Source organism: Chiroxiphia lanceolata, chromosome 4 (genome assembly GCF_009829145.1).
Source record: "Chiroxiphia lanceolata isolate bChiLan1 chromosome 4, bChiLan1.pri, whole genome shotgun sequence".
Lineage (NCBI taxonomy): Eukaryota > Metazoa > Chordata > Aves > Passeriformes > Pipridae > Chiroxiphia > Chiroxiphia lanceolata.
In genome coordinates, this window is record NC_045640.1 from 62,499,429 (window position 1) to 62,516,316 (window position 16,888).

Here is a 16,888-nt window from a genome sequence, read left to right on the forward strand (position 1 = left end):
AACTGGCCAAGAGAGATTCTAAAGCTTGCTAACAAAGCTAAAACACAGTATAGCAACTCAAGGACAGCTGTGTAACTTTTGCAAATAGTGGACAGGGGATTGTGAAATTCTGTCCCATCCCATGTACTGCTTTTTATCTCTACTTTAATCTCACTATCACAAATAATAGAAAGGTAACATAGCCCTAACACCTGACATTTCACACTAATTAAAATTGTATGCTGTTTTCAGTTTTAGACCATCGGTTTCAGGCGGTTAATCGAGTACAAAAGATTTTGTTTCTGTGAGAGACTTTTTCTTATATCTGCCTCCACAGATGGTGCTGCCAGAAGGAAAAAAAAAAAAAAAAAAAGGATTTCACAGCAAGTGCAGCTTTTTTTAAATTTTAACTGCTGCCCTTTCATGAAGGCTCATTTTTCTTGGAAGTAGCCTTCAAAACCGTAAGTGTGCAAGAATCACAGATAAGGGTAGCAGACAATGAGCATTGAAAGCCAGGTTATATCCATATTCAGTATTGTTGTCCAATAATAAAGGGAGAGAAAGGGAAGTCTCTCTCCTTTACTCCTGATGACATAACAGAGCAGCAACTGTGGTAATACTGCAATCACTAGGCTTTTAGGACATCATTTCTAGTAGTGCTATTATAAGCTCAAAATGTAATCAGTGGAATGGGAGGGGCTACAGATATAGAACGCTTGCCATAAAAACAAACAAACAAAAAACCACTTTGATTTGAAAATTTATCAACAAGCTGGTGATATTTTCTGTAATTTGGAATTGTCTAAAGAGCTGGGTAGTTTCTACTGAACAACAGTTTAAGAGGTTACTGATTTTAAAGCTGGAGACCTTTCCCTAAATGCAGCTTTTCTGTCTTCCAAGTCTTAACAAAACTATAATGTCGTCTGCAAAAGCAATGCTAAAACCATCCTCCTTTGGGCATCCTTTAGCTCTTCCTTAAATTGGATGAGTTTTTCAATGGACTGCAAACTACAGGTGAACTTTATGACATTGTCCAATACCATGGCAGTGAAATTTTGATAACTCTCTTTGCTTTCACAAGCCAGATCCCAGTACTGTAACACTCCTTGATGGTATATTGATCCAGTACTGTTAAACCTCTAAAAAAGGGCTGCAAACATGCCAACCACTGACTGTGGAGGGAAAAAAAGCCCAAACCTGCAAGAAAACACTCATCCCCAAGGTCTGCTCATAAAAATGTGTGTATGCACTGAAGGAGCTTTTTAACAATGAGAAGGACATTTTTCAAGCAGGCAGAGAGGTAGCTGAAGGTAACTTATTTTTCATGGTACGTGATTTCTGTCCTTATCCTATTTAGGATAATCCTAATACTCCTCAACAAAACCATAATTACAACAGGACCCTGACAAATTATGCATGTTCTAAAACAGCAGGAGAGAGCAATGAGTGCAGTTTATTGAGAATCAGAGAAAAAGAATATTGTTTAATGGCTGAGGTCAAATCACCTTTGTCATTCACATCTGCATCCCTGTAAGACAAAGTCATTAGATGAGCCTATTGAAAAGGTATTTCTATGCCACCTTTCCTAGCAGGAAGAGAGCACACAGCAGGAGGACCACAGAGGAAAATATTACTCCAGAGTATTCCTGACCAGTGACTACCCAGCAGTGTTTTGAAAGAGGGTTAAAATACGAGAGGTTTGGTGCACTCCACTTTTCCCAAGGCATGGGGGCCAAAGACAGGTTACATGTGAGCAGAGACAAACAGCCCTGTGCAGTACCTACACCATCCTGTTCTCTTTTTCCAAAGCTGGGCTCTCAGGACAAGCTCTGTGTCCTCCAGCAAGCTGATTGCAGATTCCTCTGATCATTTACAATATACTAATTTTTATTTTCCTGCTAATAAATCTCTATTCTATACCATCATTTTCTTCAAAATTTGTATTTTTATAGCATCAGTTTGTCTCTAAAAAAGTCTCCGGCAAAACTCACAGTGAACATATCAGAGGAGGGGAAGGTTGCACTGAGGATATCATGAAGCTATGCAGCAAAAAGAGCCCATGTAAACAAGCTTACAATCACTCTGTACACGAATGCTGTGAAACATGCCCATCATGGTTCACTGGAAGCACCGCCGGCTTATTAAACAATGCTCTAACACTTAATTATCCAAGTCAAAATTTGTATCATTTTTAATAATGTCACTCTGCTGTAAAAAACAAAACCAACATTTCTTCCTGTAGAAGTAGCTTTGCTGTCAGAGGATTGCCCTGCAAAGCAACATTGATTTCTCTGCAGTATCTACAGATAATTAATTCTCTTTTTTAAAATAACTGGCCTGTAGCTTGCTGTAAACACTTCTCCTGAAAGCTCTTGTTGGTTCTGTAAAACCCAATGGGCCAAGTTGTTCACTCGCACTCAAGTAATGCAGAAGAGTGATGATTAAAGGCCACTTTCTTAAAAACAACCCCCACCCCCACATCCGACAAGGTTTGTCAAACACTCACTTCTCCGCACACAGACTTTTTTTTTCCTATTCAACCACTCTGCAAAAGGCCAAGACTTCTGCCCTCTCAATCTCCTATAGTTGCTTATCCTCTCTTTCTTTTTATTTTTACACATTCAAATTTTATATGGCTCTGTATGGACCACATAACCCCACATAACCTACTCATTTCTACCGAAATGCAAGCCAAGACATCTCCTTCCCCCCAAAGCCCCCAAGCAGCGTTAGAGGTGATGAGGCTGAGTAAAACACTACTGTTTACATGAGCCAGCTGGTAAAGCGCTGTCGCTCTCCCATCCATGATGTGCCCCCTGCCCTGCTCCTACCACCGCCGGTCACCTGCAGCGCCCAAATATTAAAGATCATACACACCCGAACACAGGAAAATGATGGTTCTCTGGCCACAAAAAGGACAGGTGCAGTCTTCTTGCTTCGGTTAGCAATTTACTTCATTAACCTGCGTGTCTCTCTCTCTCCCTCTCCCCTGTTTTGCTTTTTTTTTAAGCAGCAATCAATATTCATCACCCCACCCTGCGAAAGCAGTTAGTCAAAGAATATTAGCATCAACACCTACCATTCCTTGCTTGCGAGCTATTCTCCTCGTCCAGCAACCTTTTCCCCAAACTGCGACTTTAGGTGGTATTTTTAAATCACATTCCAAAGAGTGCCGAGGAAAAAATGGGCTATTTATAATAATAGAAAAAAAAATAATGATGATAATTTAAAAAAAAAAAAAAAAAAAAGACGGGCAGCTGGTTTCGAGGTAAATCACGGTTTTCCTTTAAAGAACCGAATAAAAGCCTGGGGGATAGGGTAGAACAGAACAGAAAAAGGGGAGGCAAAATGTCTGATAATAATGAAATAAAAGGGGAGGGGGGGGGGGAAGAGTGGCTTGCTGAATCACGCTCTTTCACTGCCTGGAAACCATTGTGCAGCGTGATGCTGGCTGTACCATTGTGGAACCTACCAGAGGAGACAGGCAGAGCTTGGGGAATGGGGCTGCTATGGCAACTGAAAGGAGCACACATGACGTCAAAGCACACAGAGGTCTCGCAGGGGGAGGGAGAGAAAAATCTAATCTGCAGCCACAGCTACGGTATCTCCTGGAGAATCAGGGGATAGAGCAGACTGCAAAGGGAAGCTGAATAGCCTTCTGTAGCACTCACCAGCAGCAGCTCAGACATCTGCAGCATCAGGCAGCTAGGCAGTGCAGAGAGAAGGTAGTAACAGCAGTGTAGATCTGCTCTTTTGTTTACATTAGCTGCTATATAAAGGCATAAATGCCCATCACCCTAAAAAAACCGTCCAAATACATAAAATTCAATTAAGTATCATGCTTGGAAGGAGAATAAAAAGATTTAAAAAAAAAATCCCAACAAATCTCCTTCACAGCTATGGAACACAACTATTGCTTGCATAAACAAGTAATGCAACTCCTGGAGTCCCTTAGGAGCCCAAAGACTTGCTAGAGATTTCCCCATTAACAATATATTGTGCCCACTACTAGAGGGTCCCAAATCTCACTTCTAAAAAGTCTCATTGCACAGAGGAACTATTGCATTTTCAGCTCACAGAATCAAGTAGAGTTAGTGATGACTTCTGATGTCCTCAAGTGGAAAAGTTAAGTAGATGACATTTGTTCTGCATATGTCAAACTACAGGATGTCTCCTCTCTTCTGACATTAAACAGCAACGAAAGTACACTAGAAGGCTACTACACTTCCACAAGATTAGACTTCCATGAGACTTAGGCTGGGATAAGAGCTAGTCAGAAATATTATCACAGAATCATATGATGGTTTGGGTTGGAAGGGACCTTAAAGACAATCTAGTTCCAACTCCCCTGCCCTGAGCAAGGACACCTTCCACTGGACCAGGTTGCTCAAAGCCCCATCCAACCCAGCCTTGAACGCTGCTAGGGATGGGACAGCCACAGCTTCTCTGGGCAACCCATGCCATTGCCTCACCACTCTCACAGTAAAGAATTTCTTCCTAATATCTAAGCTAAACCTGCCCCCTTTCAGTTTAAAGCCATTCCCTCTTGTCCTGTCACTACACGTTCTCGTAAGAAGTCTCTCTCTCTCTTTCTTGTAGGCTCCCTTTAGGTCCTGGAAGGCTGCAATTAGGTCTCCCCAAAGCCTTCTCTTCTCCAGGCTGAACAATCCCAATGCCTTTCCTTATATTATAGTGACTTTCTATCTTGCCAAAATACCCAAACCATGTCCTTCAGTACATCAGTTTCATTGGTCAAAAATAACACAAAGGAACTCACTGCAGCTTTCCTGCCAGTGCTCCAAATATTCCCTACGTTTTACCACACCCAGAGCCAAACACAGTCCTGTATGACCTGGAAGTCCTAACTACAGACAAAGTGAAGTCATTGGCTGTGGCTGTGCCCTGAGCTATTGGTTGCCCATTTCTGTCTACACATACCACTCTCCTTTCTCCATTAGCCTGTTTCTCCTGGGTGTTCTTATTTTTTGGAAGCGAAGGTTTTCATCTTGATCTCTGTATCGTTCCTGCATACATATATACATGCATGAAGGTCTGAACACGTTTATTTGCAGTGAGAAAAAAATTCTATAGTTATAACTCTCCCGTACTGTCTTTTTTTTTTAATTTACTTAACAGCTCTATCACAAGCCAACAATCACCACAGAAAGTCCTCCCCACACTGTGCTTTATACTAAGAGAAGATTGGATGATGCATAGTGAAGAAGTATGCATAGGTACATTATGTACCCAGAGAGCACCCTGCCATTGTCACCAGCGTCCTGAGGAGGCACCAAGGGCAGCAGGGCACAATCTCCACCACAGTTTGCAAACACCTGCACCTTAGACATCAGCAATAAGCCTGATAATTTTAATGTGTCAAGTTACTGGCCTCAATAACCACAGCATATTTGACTGGGTAAGCTTCAGAAATCTACAGTTTACTAAACTACTTTTTTTGAGTTATGGAGGGGGGGCAATAAAGATGCTGCAAGTCGTGTAGCAGAAAACCTAACTGGTAATAACTACAAGATATTCAAATAAACAAACAAACAAACAAACTCTCATCACAACATTGACAAAAATTTAAACAGGCAGATTCCGCATCATCCTTAAAAACACAAAAACCTTCATTCCCTTTTTGTCTCTAATAATATTCTTTCTCACATACCATAGCACATCTACTCTCAGTGTCTAGGACTTTACTATCATATTTGCACATGAAGTCAGTACTTCTGCTTCCAAGGCAGAGGGGCTCTGAGCAAAGGAGCCTCCTTGAACTCTGAGAAAGGTTCTATCCCTTCCAGATTCTACAGAATACCACGAGAGAATACCCTGAAAAATTACTCCTGCTGTGAATCTTCTTCAACAAGACTCTAGAAATATGTTACTGTTAGGCAAAAGACCAGAATGAAATTACCTCTTTGAAGAAAGTCTACATATTACCTTCTTTTTTCGGGATGTCTCTTTGTGGCAAACACCTATTAAAGGCTTTTGCTCATTTGGTGAAAGACTCCACCTACAGCAACTGTGCACAAATATATGTACACCTATATGTACAAGTTTGTCACTCATCTGAAGCAAAGAGGACTTTTTTTCCTTAAAAATACATCCATACTCATATTTTACCCAAACACATGTATTACCCAAAAGGTTCAGGATACAGTAAAAAATAATTTTTCTAGAAAAAACCCACACTATTGTGTGAGTCAGGAGAATGCCTTTGAAAATAGGTGGTGCAGAAAGGGTAAAGGTGGCTGTTTTTGACATAATTACAGGGCTGGCGTTGGGGAAAGTGAGAAGAAACAAAGAGCCTAAGCTCCTGCAGAGGTGTCAGAGGCTTTGGAGATTAATTAGGGTATTTGTCCTTGAAACAATATATCTAATGGAAAAAAGCAGCTTTTCAAATGCTGCTTTTTTCCAATGATGCTGCTTCCTCGAGCTCAACAGCTAAACCATCATTTCTCTCCTCATTCGTGAGTGATTACAGCTTGCTTTTTACAGTGTCCTGCAGAGATGGTTTATGGGCTGGGCTAAGATACACCACCATACCATGCCATAAAATGCATTCCACACTGGAATCAGGCCTCAGCTAAACACTGAAATGGCCTGACACAGTGCATAAAATTTGCATCAAATAATTTAAATCATTTTAGGCACCTGTTTCCCAGAATAGCTGCCCCAACCTTAACGGGTAGACATGCTCTCTTATATCCCTACTTTGGGCCTTTAAAGCACTCAGTGGTGGTCTTTTCTAGTACAAAACATCTTGATTCACTTCAAATGTGGATTCCAAAACAAAGTTCATACAATTTGTAGCACAGGAGATGAAAATCAGGCTGTACCTCTGTCACTGATTTTCATAAGAGATACTGAGAACACTGAGGTTTGGAGAACAATTATGTCAGGAGTTGCTCACATTCAGTCCTGTATTTATACAAACAAAAAGATCACTCTTAAAAAAATAGCTGCTATATTGAGATTCTGGTCCATCTGTGTTTCCAATTTCTTGTTTGCTGATGCTGTTTAGTTAAAAAAAAAAAATAGATGTAGGTAAATGAGGCACTCTTTATAAGAATTAAGCACTGCTTTTAAAGAATAGAGGAAAACAGCTGTGACTCTGTGCTCACCTTCAACAGTGTTCATATGAATCTTCTGAAATGGTCCTACCAGGACAGAAGTACTACAGAAGTACTAACTCTGCCTGCTGTGGAAGCACTCCGTGACTCGCAGGCAATCCATGTGATGTCTAGGACTAAACTGGAATTGCTCAAGCAGTTTATGCCATTTCTCCCAGAGCCTGCTGCAGGGATGGCTGAATGTAGCAACTCCTGAATTGCCACAGTTTACAATCCAGCACACTAAAGCAATCTGAAATTGGCAATGGCTTAATGCACTGGGTTGCAAACTGTGATGGTTTAAGAGCTGCTACACACCCAATTCAGCTCTGCCTGCCTTACAGAGGTCATACTCTTCTCAATGGCCAAATAAATCACATTAAATTAAGGACACTAAAATAAAATCCTAGCGAGCAAGCATTTCCATTTTTTTAAGGCATAAAGCAACAAATAATTGCTAAAACAAATTCTTCCACCCAATTCAGTGCTAAAGCTAGAACTAAGTGATTTCTCAGCATCACCTTCAGCCATGGTTTTCTATGATTCCAGTCTGTTGCAACATTGCACTCTCAAGTGGAACAGTGAAGGTGTGCCACAGGCTCTCTATGGAACCAGACACAAAACTCTACTGCTGCTCTCCCTGGGTATATGCCCACTGCACATGAAATCCAAGAGTCTCTTTGGGCCAAAGTTATTTTTCAAGCTTGAGGATGCAATAAAATGTACTTTTTTTCTAAGCTCTCATTTGTCCGATATACGACCTTCCATTGCACTAAACTTCTCTGCTAGTTTCAACAAAATCCAAAAATTTGCAATGCCTTCATTGCTTTTATTCTGTCTCATTCTCAAGAAAAAGTTACTGATGAAGGTGTACCTGGACTGTATCCCCAAACAAATAATAATCTTGGATTTTGTGCTCATCTCCATCAAGAGGCCTTTGAAGCTATTTCATTATCCATATGATTATTGCACTAATGGTCGACAGAGGCTTTTGAAAAAGTTAAAGAAGCTACACATACTCTTATTATTCCCCTTCACCCTCTTTCCTTCTACTACCTCTTCACTGTCATACCATGAAGAAGTGTACATTTAAATCTCAGGATTTCTTTAACTTTGCTATACAAATGGACAAATGTGACAGAACTAAACTGAGATGGAGAAATAACTATGACTGGCATCGTGTCAGCTTTTTGGTTAACTCTGAGGTTGAAAAGAGCAATCTAAACAAACAGTACCTACACATGGCCTGACCAATACAGAGTTGCTGCACTTAAACAGTGTAACTGGAGACAAAGTCTGGTCACTGAGAACAGGCAGGGATATCACAGGGCAGGGCACGGCTGTTGGACAAGTTCACTTGATTCGCTTTTTCACAAGGGAGGTTTTAAGTGAAAGAGACAGTAAATCAGCATAATAGATACCTCAGAAGAATTCATAAAAGACAGACTGATTAACAGTAAGTGACTAAGGAGTTGCACTGATCACTTGCTTGTACATTGTACAAACAACTACAAAATCAGGCGACTATCTGGTATTTTACTGAAATGCATTATTTTAGAAGTTGAAATCCTGGTTTATATGTAGCAGAGGAAAGGAGCAGGTTCAGAAAAAAATGGTTCTTCAAGTCAAAGTGCTTTTCGTTACCCGTACATTACTAAATCAATTCCTTGTATAGGATTAAATGAATCTTAGCAGATAAATATATTAAGCAGCAACAAGACAGCCACTAACACAGGAGAAATCTGCACACAAATGCATGCAGGCATATGAATACACAAATTAGAGGGGTCCAAGTCTTTACACTCATCATAATTAGAAAAGGATGTCCTGATAAAAAGCCCCTAACTACGAAGCAGCAGGATGCACATATATCTCACTAGGCAGTGAATTACATGTACAAAACCGGACTGCTAAGTACTTACTTCAGTAAAGGGAATGAACTTAATGAATAACAAACCATACAAGTATTGGGGAAACAGGATCTTCTTAATAGGCGTGAAACTATTTCATCCGTACCTTCAATTACTGCATCTTTAGTGAAAAACATTTTAGTACTTATTTGATGACAAGCATATCAAGAAAACTATTTCAGCACACAATAATACTACTGCCATTTTTGAAACTGGTTTGTCTATTGTCAAGAGCTGTATGTCCTATAAAACCCTAGCAAATAAATATGACCTAAAATGCACTAATATAATTTTGAATAAATTTATCATGGGTGTTTTGTTGTCCTAATGATATAAAACATTACATGAAATGCTGAAAGTGTCATAAACCCAATGTTTATTACGAAAAAGAAAACAACCTTAATTTTAAATTGTCATCTGAAGATAATGCCATGAACTGCTCAAGTTTTATTTAATTATAAAAATTGCCATTTCCTGTATTCAGTAATTCTTCCAGAGCAAATGATTTCATGCTCAATTTTCCCTGCAGAGATACATAAGGCATGTATGAAGGATTCAATTATAAATTATTGCAGTACAGTAGAGCACTAAACAGAATTTAGACTTGTTTCAGGACGCAAACAAACAGAAATCAATCCTCTCCCAAAACAAGTACTTTCCCTGTTTACATAACATGAATACATGACCATCATTTACAACCTTTCACAGGCTTATGTGAAAACCATGACACACTTCCAGCTGACTTCTGTGAACAATTCTACACTGTCAGTTCACTTTGCTACAGCCATAAAATGAAATCAGACCGTGACAGATGGTGTCCAGCCTGTCTGAAGATATTATCTGCTGTATAAACATTGATGATATTAACAGGCTGTGCTCCAAATATACATTTTGAAACAATATAAATTCCTATCTTGAGTTTACAGTAAAAGTTTTCACCACGTTACCATGACAATAATATGTTCCCTAAGGTAGGATTTAGAAGAGCTGGGTCAAATAATTCTGTTGGCTAAACATGGCTATATTCAAAGTTGCACAGACTTACCTAAATGGGAAAAGAATCCATGTCCAGATTTGGTGAACTACATGGATTTCTGCTCCCTGCTGAGAGATGGCTAAACCTCTTCTGGTACTGAAAACTCTGGTTCCTGGGTTACTTCAAAAGTTTTTCATGTATCACCTTTTCTTATAAAGGCTTTCTTGGTACATTACTTGCTCACGAATTGTTTCATTTCTTAAACTTAATTCTCACATAAGAGCTTGGACAACTCATCCACTTTTTCTCAAGCTCACCTGGGGATGCTTTGCACTTACTGAGTCCTGATTACACATTGCTTGCACATGAGCAAGTCTCTGCTCTCAGAAGGCAACCAAACAGTTCCAACAAAGACTAGGTTCACAGAATGTCCAGATTAGCAGCACATGATCCATTTATTTTAATGCATCTGGGTTGACTGTCTCCACGCATTTGGTTCCCCCAAGTATTTCTTCCAAATACACAATTTCAAAGGTGTTCTTGTTCCCCTCTGGGAGCAGAATGATCAAATAATGAAAAAGTGGGTTTGAACATTTTATTTTTTCTCAGCCCTGACCCAAGAAATAGTTCAAAGAGGTTTCACTTAAACTAGGGAGTTGTAAAGACCACAGTTCATAAAGACAGAAACTAGCCCTGAGGACTCCAGCATTGCCTGTGAGTTAAGAAAAAATAGAACAGCTAAACTTGGATTTGATTTGTAAAAAATTCATTCACAGCAAAACACAGTGAGATAGGTAGGTCAACTACCCAGAGCACTGTATATGGGATGCATGTTCTCAAAGTATGCAAAAATTCTCTTCACCATACTTGCTTTCCACATTTGGTGCCTCAGGCATGCTTGCAATGCTCTCAAATCCTGGACAAAGGCAGGAGAGTGCCTGTTACACATGATGCTGTACCAGCATCAGCATGAAACCTTCCCATCTGAGGCAACCTACCAAAGGGAGCCTCAGCTGCTTCACCTTAGCAGGTCTCACTCTCTCTCACTTCATCTCTCACTTTGTGCCATAAGCGCTGGCACAGGGCCAGAGAAATGTGAGGAGTACCTGCAAAACCATGCTTTCTCCTCCTTCCACCACTCCTAACATAATCCAAGGTCTCTATTAGTGACCACTGGAAGGTAGAGTGGATACAAATGTAATCAAATGTCACACTCAAATAAGCCTTTGTCAAGACAAAGCAGTAGACACAGCTGAAGATAAACAGAAGACGACCCTTGGAGTTGTTACTTCCATGACATACACAGATGATTCTGTCATACAGCATTATGCAGAGCAACATTAAGCACCATATTTTAATTTTGATGCTGCAAAAAAACAACAGCTAAGTGAGGACAATGTGCAAACTGGCTCTGCTCGACAGGTCTGTAATTCCCCAAAGATGCAGAACAGTGATGCGAAGAGTGCAATTTCAAGCCAAGATATTTCAATTTTATAAATGAAGTAATAGCTCAGATATAACTGAGCTATTCACGTTTTCCAGGCATTCTTGTTTCACTTAGACACTATATGTGCTTCTAGCCCTTCCCCCTCTTCACTGCCTCGGCATACTTCTTCATTTCATTCTGCCATATTGCAAAGAATGTCATAGAAACTGCAAGTAGAAAAAAAAGAAAAAAGAAGAAGCAAACTCACACATTCATGCAAATTCTGCCTAAGCTAGAGAAACAAAAGGATCCTGTTCTCTTTACCTCACTGAAAAAACAGAGATGGTGTGATCAGTGCCCATGAGTACCTACACTGGAAAAAAAGTATCTGATCTAGACAGTCACATAATCTTGTAAATTCAGACAAATCTACAGCCAGTGATGAGAATAACTACCTAGGCAAAGCTGGAAAATAAGCAATAAAATAAAATAAAATAAAACACCTGGCACACCTCAATTTAATATTGCATTACTTCTACTGACAGGAAAGGCAAGACCATAACCTGCCTGAAGGTTTCAAGGCTTAAAGAACCAATTCTGTTGACTGAGAATAGTTTGCAGAGGCCCATTTCAAGAACTATTCTTATAACTGATCTAATTATATCACTGAAGAGGGACTGCAGCATCATAGTATGCTTTCATGGTGGGACGGGGGGAAATATTTCAGGAAAAAATTGTTATTCCTGTTTTTTAAGTCAAAAGAAAGTTAAGAAAGGTCAAAAGTTAAAGATTAACATCTACTGAAATAGATAACTGACTGTTGGAAAGCAAAATCCAAAATCAAAGTCAGAATCGGCAGAAAATTCTATGATCTCCTTTCAAGAGAGACAGAGAGGTTCTAAATCATATTTTAGCGACTGGCCACTTTAGAGAGAAAAATAGCACTGAATCTCTGCCTTTGAGTCCTAAGAATTAACATACTGTGGGGATTGATCTATTTGCAGTGATTTTTGCTGAGGGCCATTGCAAACTTCCATGACACCCCATGTTTACTTTACTGGAGCTGAAATTCAGGAGAAAAAACAGAGAACACAACTTATTGACATCTACCTGGCAGGTCTATCCCCTACATTTTTCCCTCAGTGATTTGTCTTATTTGCTCTGAACTCAAGCAAAAGAAACACATTATGGAAATGGTACACTTTTAATCCAAACAACGCTCTTGGGTGAGCCTTATGAAGCACAAGCTTGTCATCTCATCATAAGCACTTGATGCTATTTGAGATACTGGATGAAGTCCAAGACAATCTATGCAGACTTGGACAGTATGCCACTGGATACTAAGGAGAACTACATCCCTCTTGAATTAGGAGCTAGACAGCAGACAATATTCTCTGCAGCATTTCATATCACACTGGTATCGATGCTGTTTGGGCTCCTAATGTCCTTGGACATCAGCTCTACACTAGCCAGATGCCTGTTGTCCTCTCCAAGTCAAGCTGCAATTTATGATACACTCCAACTTATCTTTCGTTGCCATCACAGACAGATAAAGCAAGGTTACAGCATGAAACTATGACTTGGAAGATGTCCATGAAATGTATTTTGTTTCTCCTTTTGATCACAGATTCTAGGTGTAACCTTGACATGGATTCCTTTCGAGCACAGCACTTTTCTCCTGAAACAAAGCACCAGGTGCCTCAATGAATCTTTATCAATCTTGACTAAGACACTGAAGATCTTTTGTTTGTATGCAATATGTCATTTAGAGGAATCACCAAAGCATTAACCCATCTAGTAGATGACAGCTGATACACATATTTTGTAAAGTGCCTTTGGGATGAAAGAAATTATATGTATTAAAAACATTAATTTAAAAAATGTAATGTAATAAATGTTAATAACATCACTTCTGAACCTGGTACCGCCTTCACACAAATATCACATTTACCTTCTTCTTAAATTGCAAGGTTCAGAAGAAAAGAACTTTTTTTTTTTTAAGTTACTTCTAAAATCAAGCAAAATACTTGAAATTCCCATCAAATAATAGAATTAATCAGAAATTAGTGAGAAAGTCTCTTGGAGGAAACAAAAGCATAAATGATAACTGCAAAACTATTTACCCTGAAATTCAGTGATTACGGCACAAATTCAATAAATCAAGTTTACACAAACAGTGCTTACATATCTCCTTTTTTCAACTGACTTTTATTAAACAAAATTTTAATAATTTCCAACTGCAAACATATTTATTAACTGAACCACAGAAAAAGCTGTGCTGTCTTTAGAATGTTTATATATGTATAACTTAACGTTTCTTATAAAAAGTTCAAAGCTGATCCACTTTTGTATCTGGTCAGCCTTTTTTTTCATTTAAGATAGAAATATATTTTGTCTGTATTTTTAAACCAACGGTTCTCCAAGATAATCTCATAATCTGCATAGTTCCATTGCTTTCTGAAGAAGTGCTTTCATTAACACAGAACATTCTTGGAAATGAGATGAGAAGTTCTATGATTTTGTGCTAAAAACACATGAAAAACAAAAGCGAGTTACCATTACTGCCAGAAGTAATGGTAGTATGGGGAAATTGCTGCCAAATACAAGTAATTTTTAGTGGTTATCCAGCAAAAGTTTATAATAATACTTTTGTTTTCAATTGGCATTGAAAGGATTGGGAAAGAAGATTTGAGAAAAAAACCCCAATTCTTCAAATGTTAACTGAGAAAGAAAGAATTGCCAATCCAGGAAATTCCTGTTAAAGTCATTAAGTTTCACTTCACTTTCCTTCTTAGACAAGCAGCAAGGAATAGGAATAAATTCCAAAGTAATTTTAGCTTTTTTCCCATCACAAAAAAAAAAATAAATAAAAAAATCATCAAAATCACAGAACAGATGGACAAAATGCTATGTAACAAAACCTTCACACTGGGGACTGTACTCAACAGAGTGTCTGCCATAAATAGCCACTTCAAAGCTGCCCTAGATCACTTCACCAAACCCAAAATTTACTACAGTTCTTTTAACATCCCTGGGTTCAGTAAGAAACCTAGACACCTAGGAATGGCACATTGACACATCTGTCTTTCAGGCCTGCGGTTCACTGGATGGAATCCAAATCTCAAAGTTGTGTTTCAGTGCTTCCCTCACGTCTGGGGAGAAACAGGCGTTCAAGCCAAGTTTATCTAAAGCTACAGGCATGAAGGCTGACAACCAGCTAGTTATCTTAGAAGAAACATTTACCACTGCACTATGTATGAATTCCTTTCTCTGTCTAGAACACAAAAAGTTCAGGTCTCCTCTCACAATCCTGGTGTTCTGTGAAGAGCCAGAGGAGTCTTGCTTGCTTTTTAAGCACAGCTGGAAAAACTATTAGCACTTCTAGCTAATAGTTCAGTGGCAGAACCACTTTTCCAGGCAGTGACAGGCTTGGATCCCCTGAACAGAAGTGAATGCAAACCCCAAAGTCAGAAAGAGAAAGCACAGGAGAAAAATTCACTTGTGCAGTATCACAAAAGGGGAAAAAGAAGATTCTCGGGTTTGTTCCTACGACTGTTTAAGCAGGCAGAAGCAGTTTTTGGAGCACCAAAAATAACTCAGACCTGTGCTGAATCTGCAAAGCCAATAAGATGGCAGCCACTGCCTCTCACATCTTTCTCTCTCTGACTTCTTTTTCTAAATAAAGTAGTTGCAGCTGCAGCCACAAAGAGCACAGTTTAACTCATATGAATGTTTTCAGCTTTGCAATAGTTACTTACAGCTCTACCCTGTTTCTCAACCCCTACATTTAACAGAGATGTAGGTGATTATCTCATCAGATATATACAGAAGGGCATAGAATTTCAGTTGCCAAGATAAGGAAGTGACGAGACTTTACAGCTTTATGTATTTAAAAAGATATGGATTGTGAACACTTGACCCTGTTGCAACAACTCTTCACAGCAAACTGGAGAACACCCTAATGAGGGACAAGCCACAGACAAGTCTCAAAATTTCAAACAAGCTTTTTTTTTTTTTTTTTTTTACTGCTTGATTCCTAACAGTTGAAGATCAATCATTTATCAAAAATATTAGTCAAATATTAGATACATGAGTCTAATATGTCAGGGTGGCTGTCAGCGTGGCTCTCAATTATTTGACGATTTTTACTCTTCAAGGCAGATTAAATAAAGCTAAAGAGCTTTTCAACAAGAGGAAGTTTCAATCAAAATCGGCTATTTCTTCCCCAAGATCATCACTATTGTTTGTATAGAGCTTTCCAACAAGTCAAGACTAGCCTGGTCCAAAATCTTACTGCTGCTACCAGCTGCTGAAAATTGGCTTATCCTGGCTCACCCCCACATGTGTTACCTCCTAGGTGCCACCTTAGTCCCTCCTGTTCAGACAGGCATAACCTATATGCAGGCCAGGTGCCAGTCATCTGATGGTTTCCAATTGCTACAGACTGGATACCCTTCTCCTAGTTTTATTGTGCTTTAATGAACAATATCAGGTAACAGATATTACCAAACAATTTATTTCCTGCCCTATAAGACACAGTCTCGTGCTATGTGCGAGTGCAATTAAAAAAAGTTTTAAAAGTTTAAAAAAGGAGACACTACAGTCACCTTCTATAATGTTTTCACTTCTTCTCTTCTGCTTTTTGCTTGCATCCTTCCTTTAGCACTTCATCACTTCTGAAAGAAGCAAAACTTTTAAATCTAATTATTTCTGTCATTCCTGCAAATTGTGGGTTTTTTTACTATTGTGAATGGAAGATATTTAAGTGAAATGTTTATTGTAAATAGAGAATAAACCAAAACCAGCTACAGGACTGTTTCCACCAGCCCACTGACCACAATATTGAAGCAGTTTGCCTTATACAGGCTAAGAGAATGATTCAAGTGTTTTATGTTTGCTTTTTGCCAGTAATAACTTACCACAAGACTAGTTGGTCCATTTGCACATCTTTACAGAAAAGACAACCCCACAGTGATGTACAGCCACCACACCTTCTTTCTGTAGTTCCATCTCTTCTTGAAAAGGCAGATCTAAACAAAAATAAGAGATAATTATCTTTTTTTCCCCACCTTTCCCAGATGGAGAAACATGGCTAATTTTTCCAATATAATCTATTTTTTCACATATAGATCCATACATATATATAGCAGCCCTTTTTACATAGGCACTGATAATATACAAAAGCTAGCAAAAAAACCCCCCTACTTTTATGTGTTCATGTCATTCAAGTTTTATGATTGATTTCCACAAAACTATAGAAACCCACATTCAGAGTGCAATTTTTCTATTTTCAAATTCTTTGCAGGCATGCATTTTGCAGACAGGTAAACACAGAGGCAATGTAACTGTACCTTACAAAATCTATTATTAGCCCATTATGAGCAAGTAATTTCCCCACATTGCACATGTCCCAACACAGAAAAAAAAGTCCTCAAGTCAGTAAAGATTACAGTTGAGTAGATTGAAGATATGATAATTTCTA

The 16,888-nt window shown here is 38.9% G+C and overlaps 1 protein-coding gene across 11 annotated transcripts in view; it reads right to left on the bottom strand.

Moving 5' to 3' along the window:
* The window catches only part of LOC116785560 (mitogen-activated protein kinase 10), a 165,663-nt gene extending 149,303 nt beyond the window's left edge, over positions 1-16,360 (bottom strand). For 4 of the 11 annotated variants that reach the window (XM_032685279.1, XM_032685273.1, XM_032685272.1 and 1 more), the window contains exon 1: positions 16,326-16,360. In XM_032685279.1, coding sequence (XP_032541170.1) covers positions 16,326-16,345 — 20 coding nt within the window. In that variant the 5' untranslated portion in view covers positions 16,346-16,360. Of the gene's footprint in view, positions 1-2,856; positions 2,872-3,058; positions 3,584-3,650; positions 3,697-16,325 lie in introns of those variants that run through there. The other 7 variants (XM_032685283.1, XM_032685277.1, XM_032685275.1 and 4 more) reach the window with 6 other exon arrangements.
* Between the last annotated feature and the right edge of the window lie 528 nt (positions 16,361-16,888).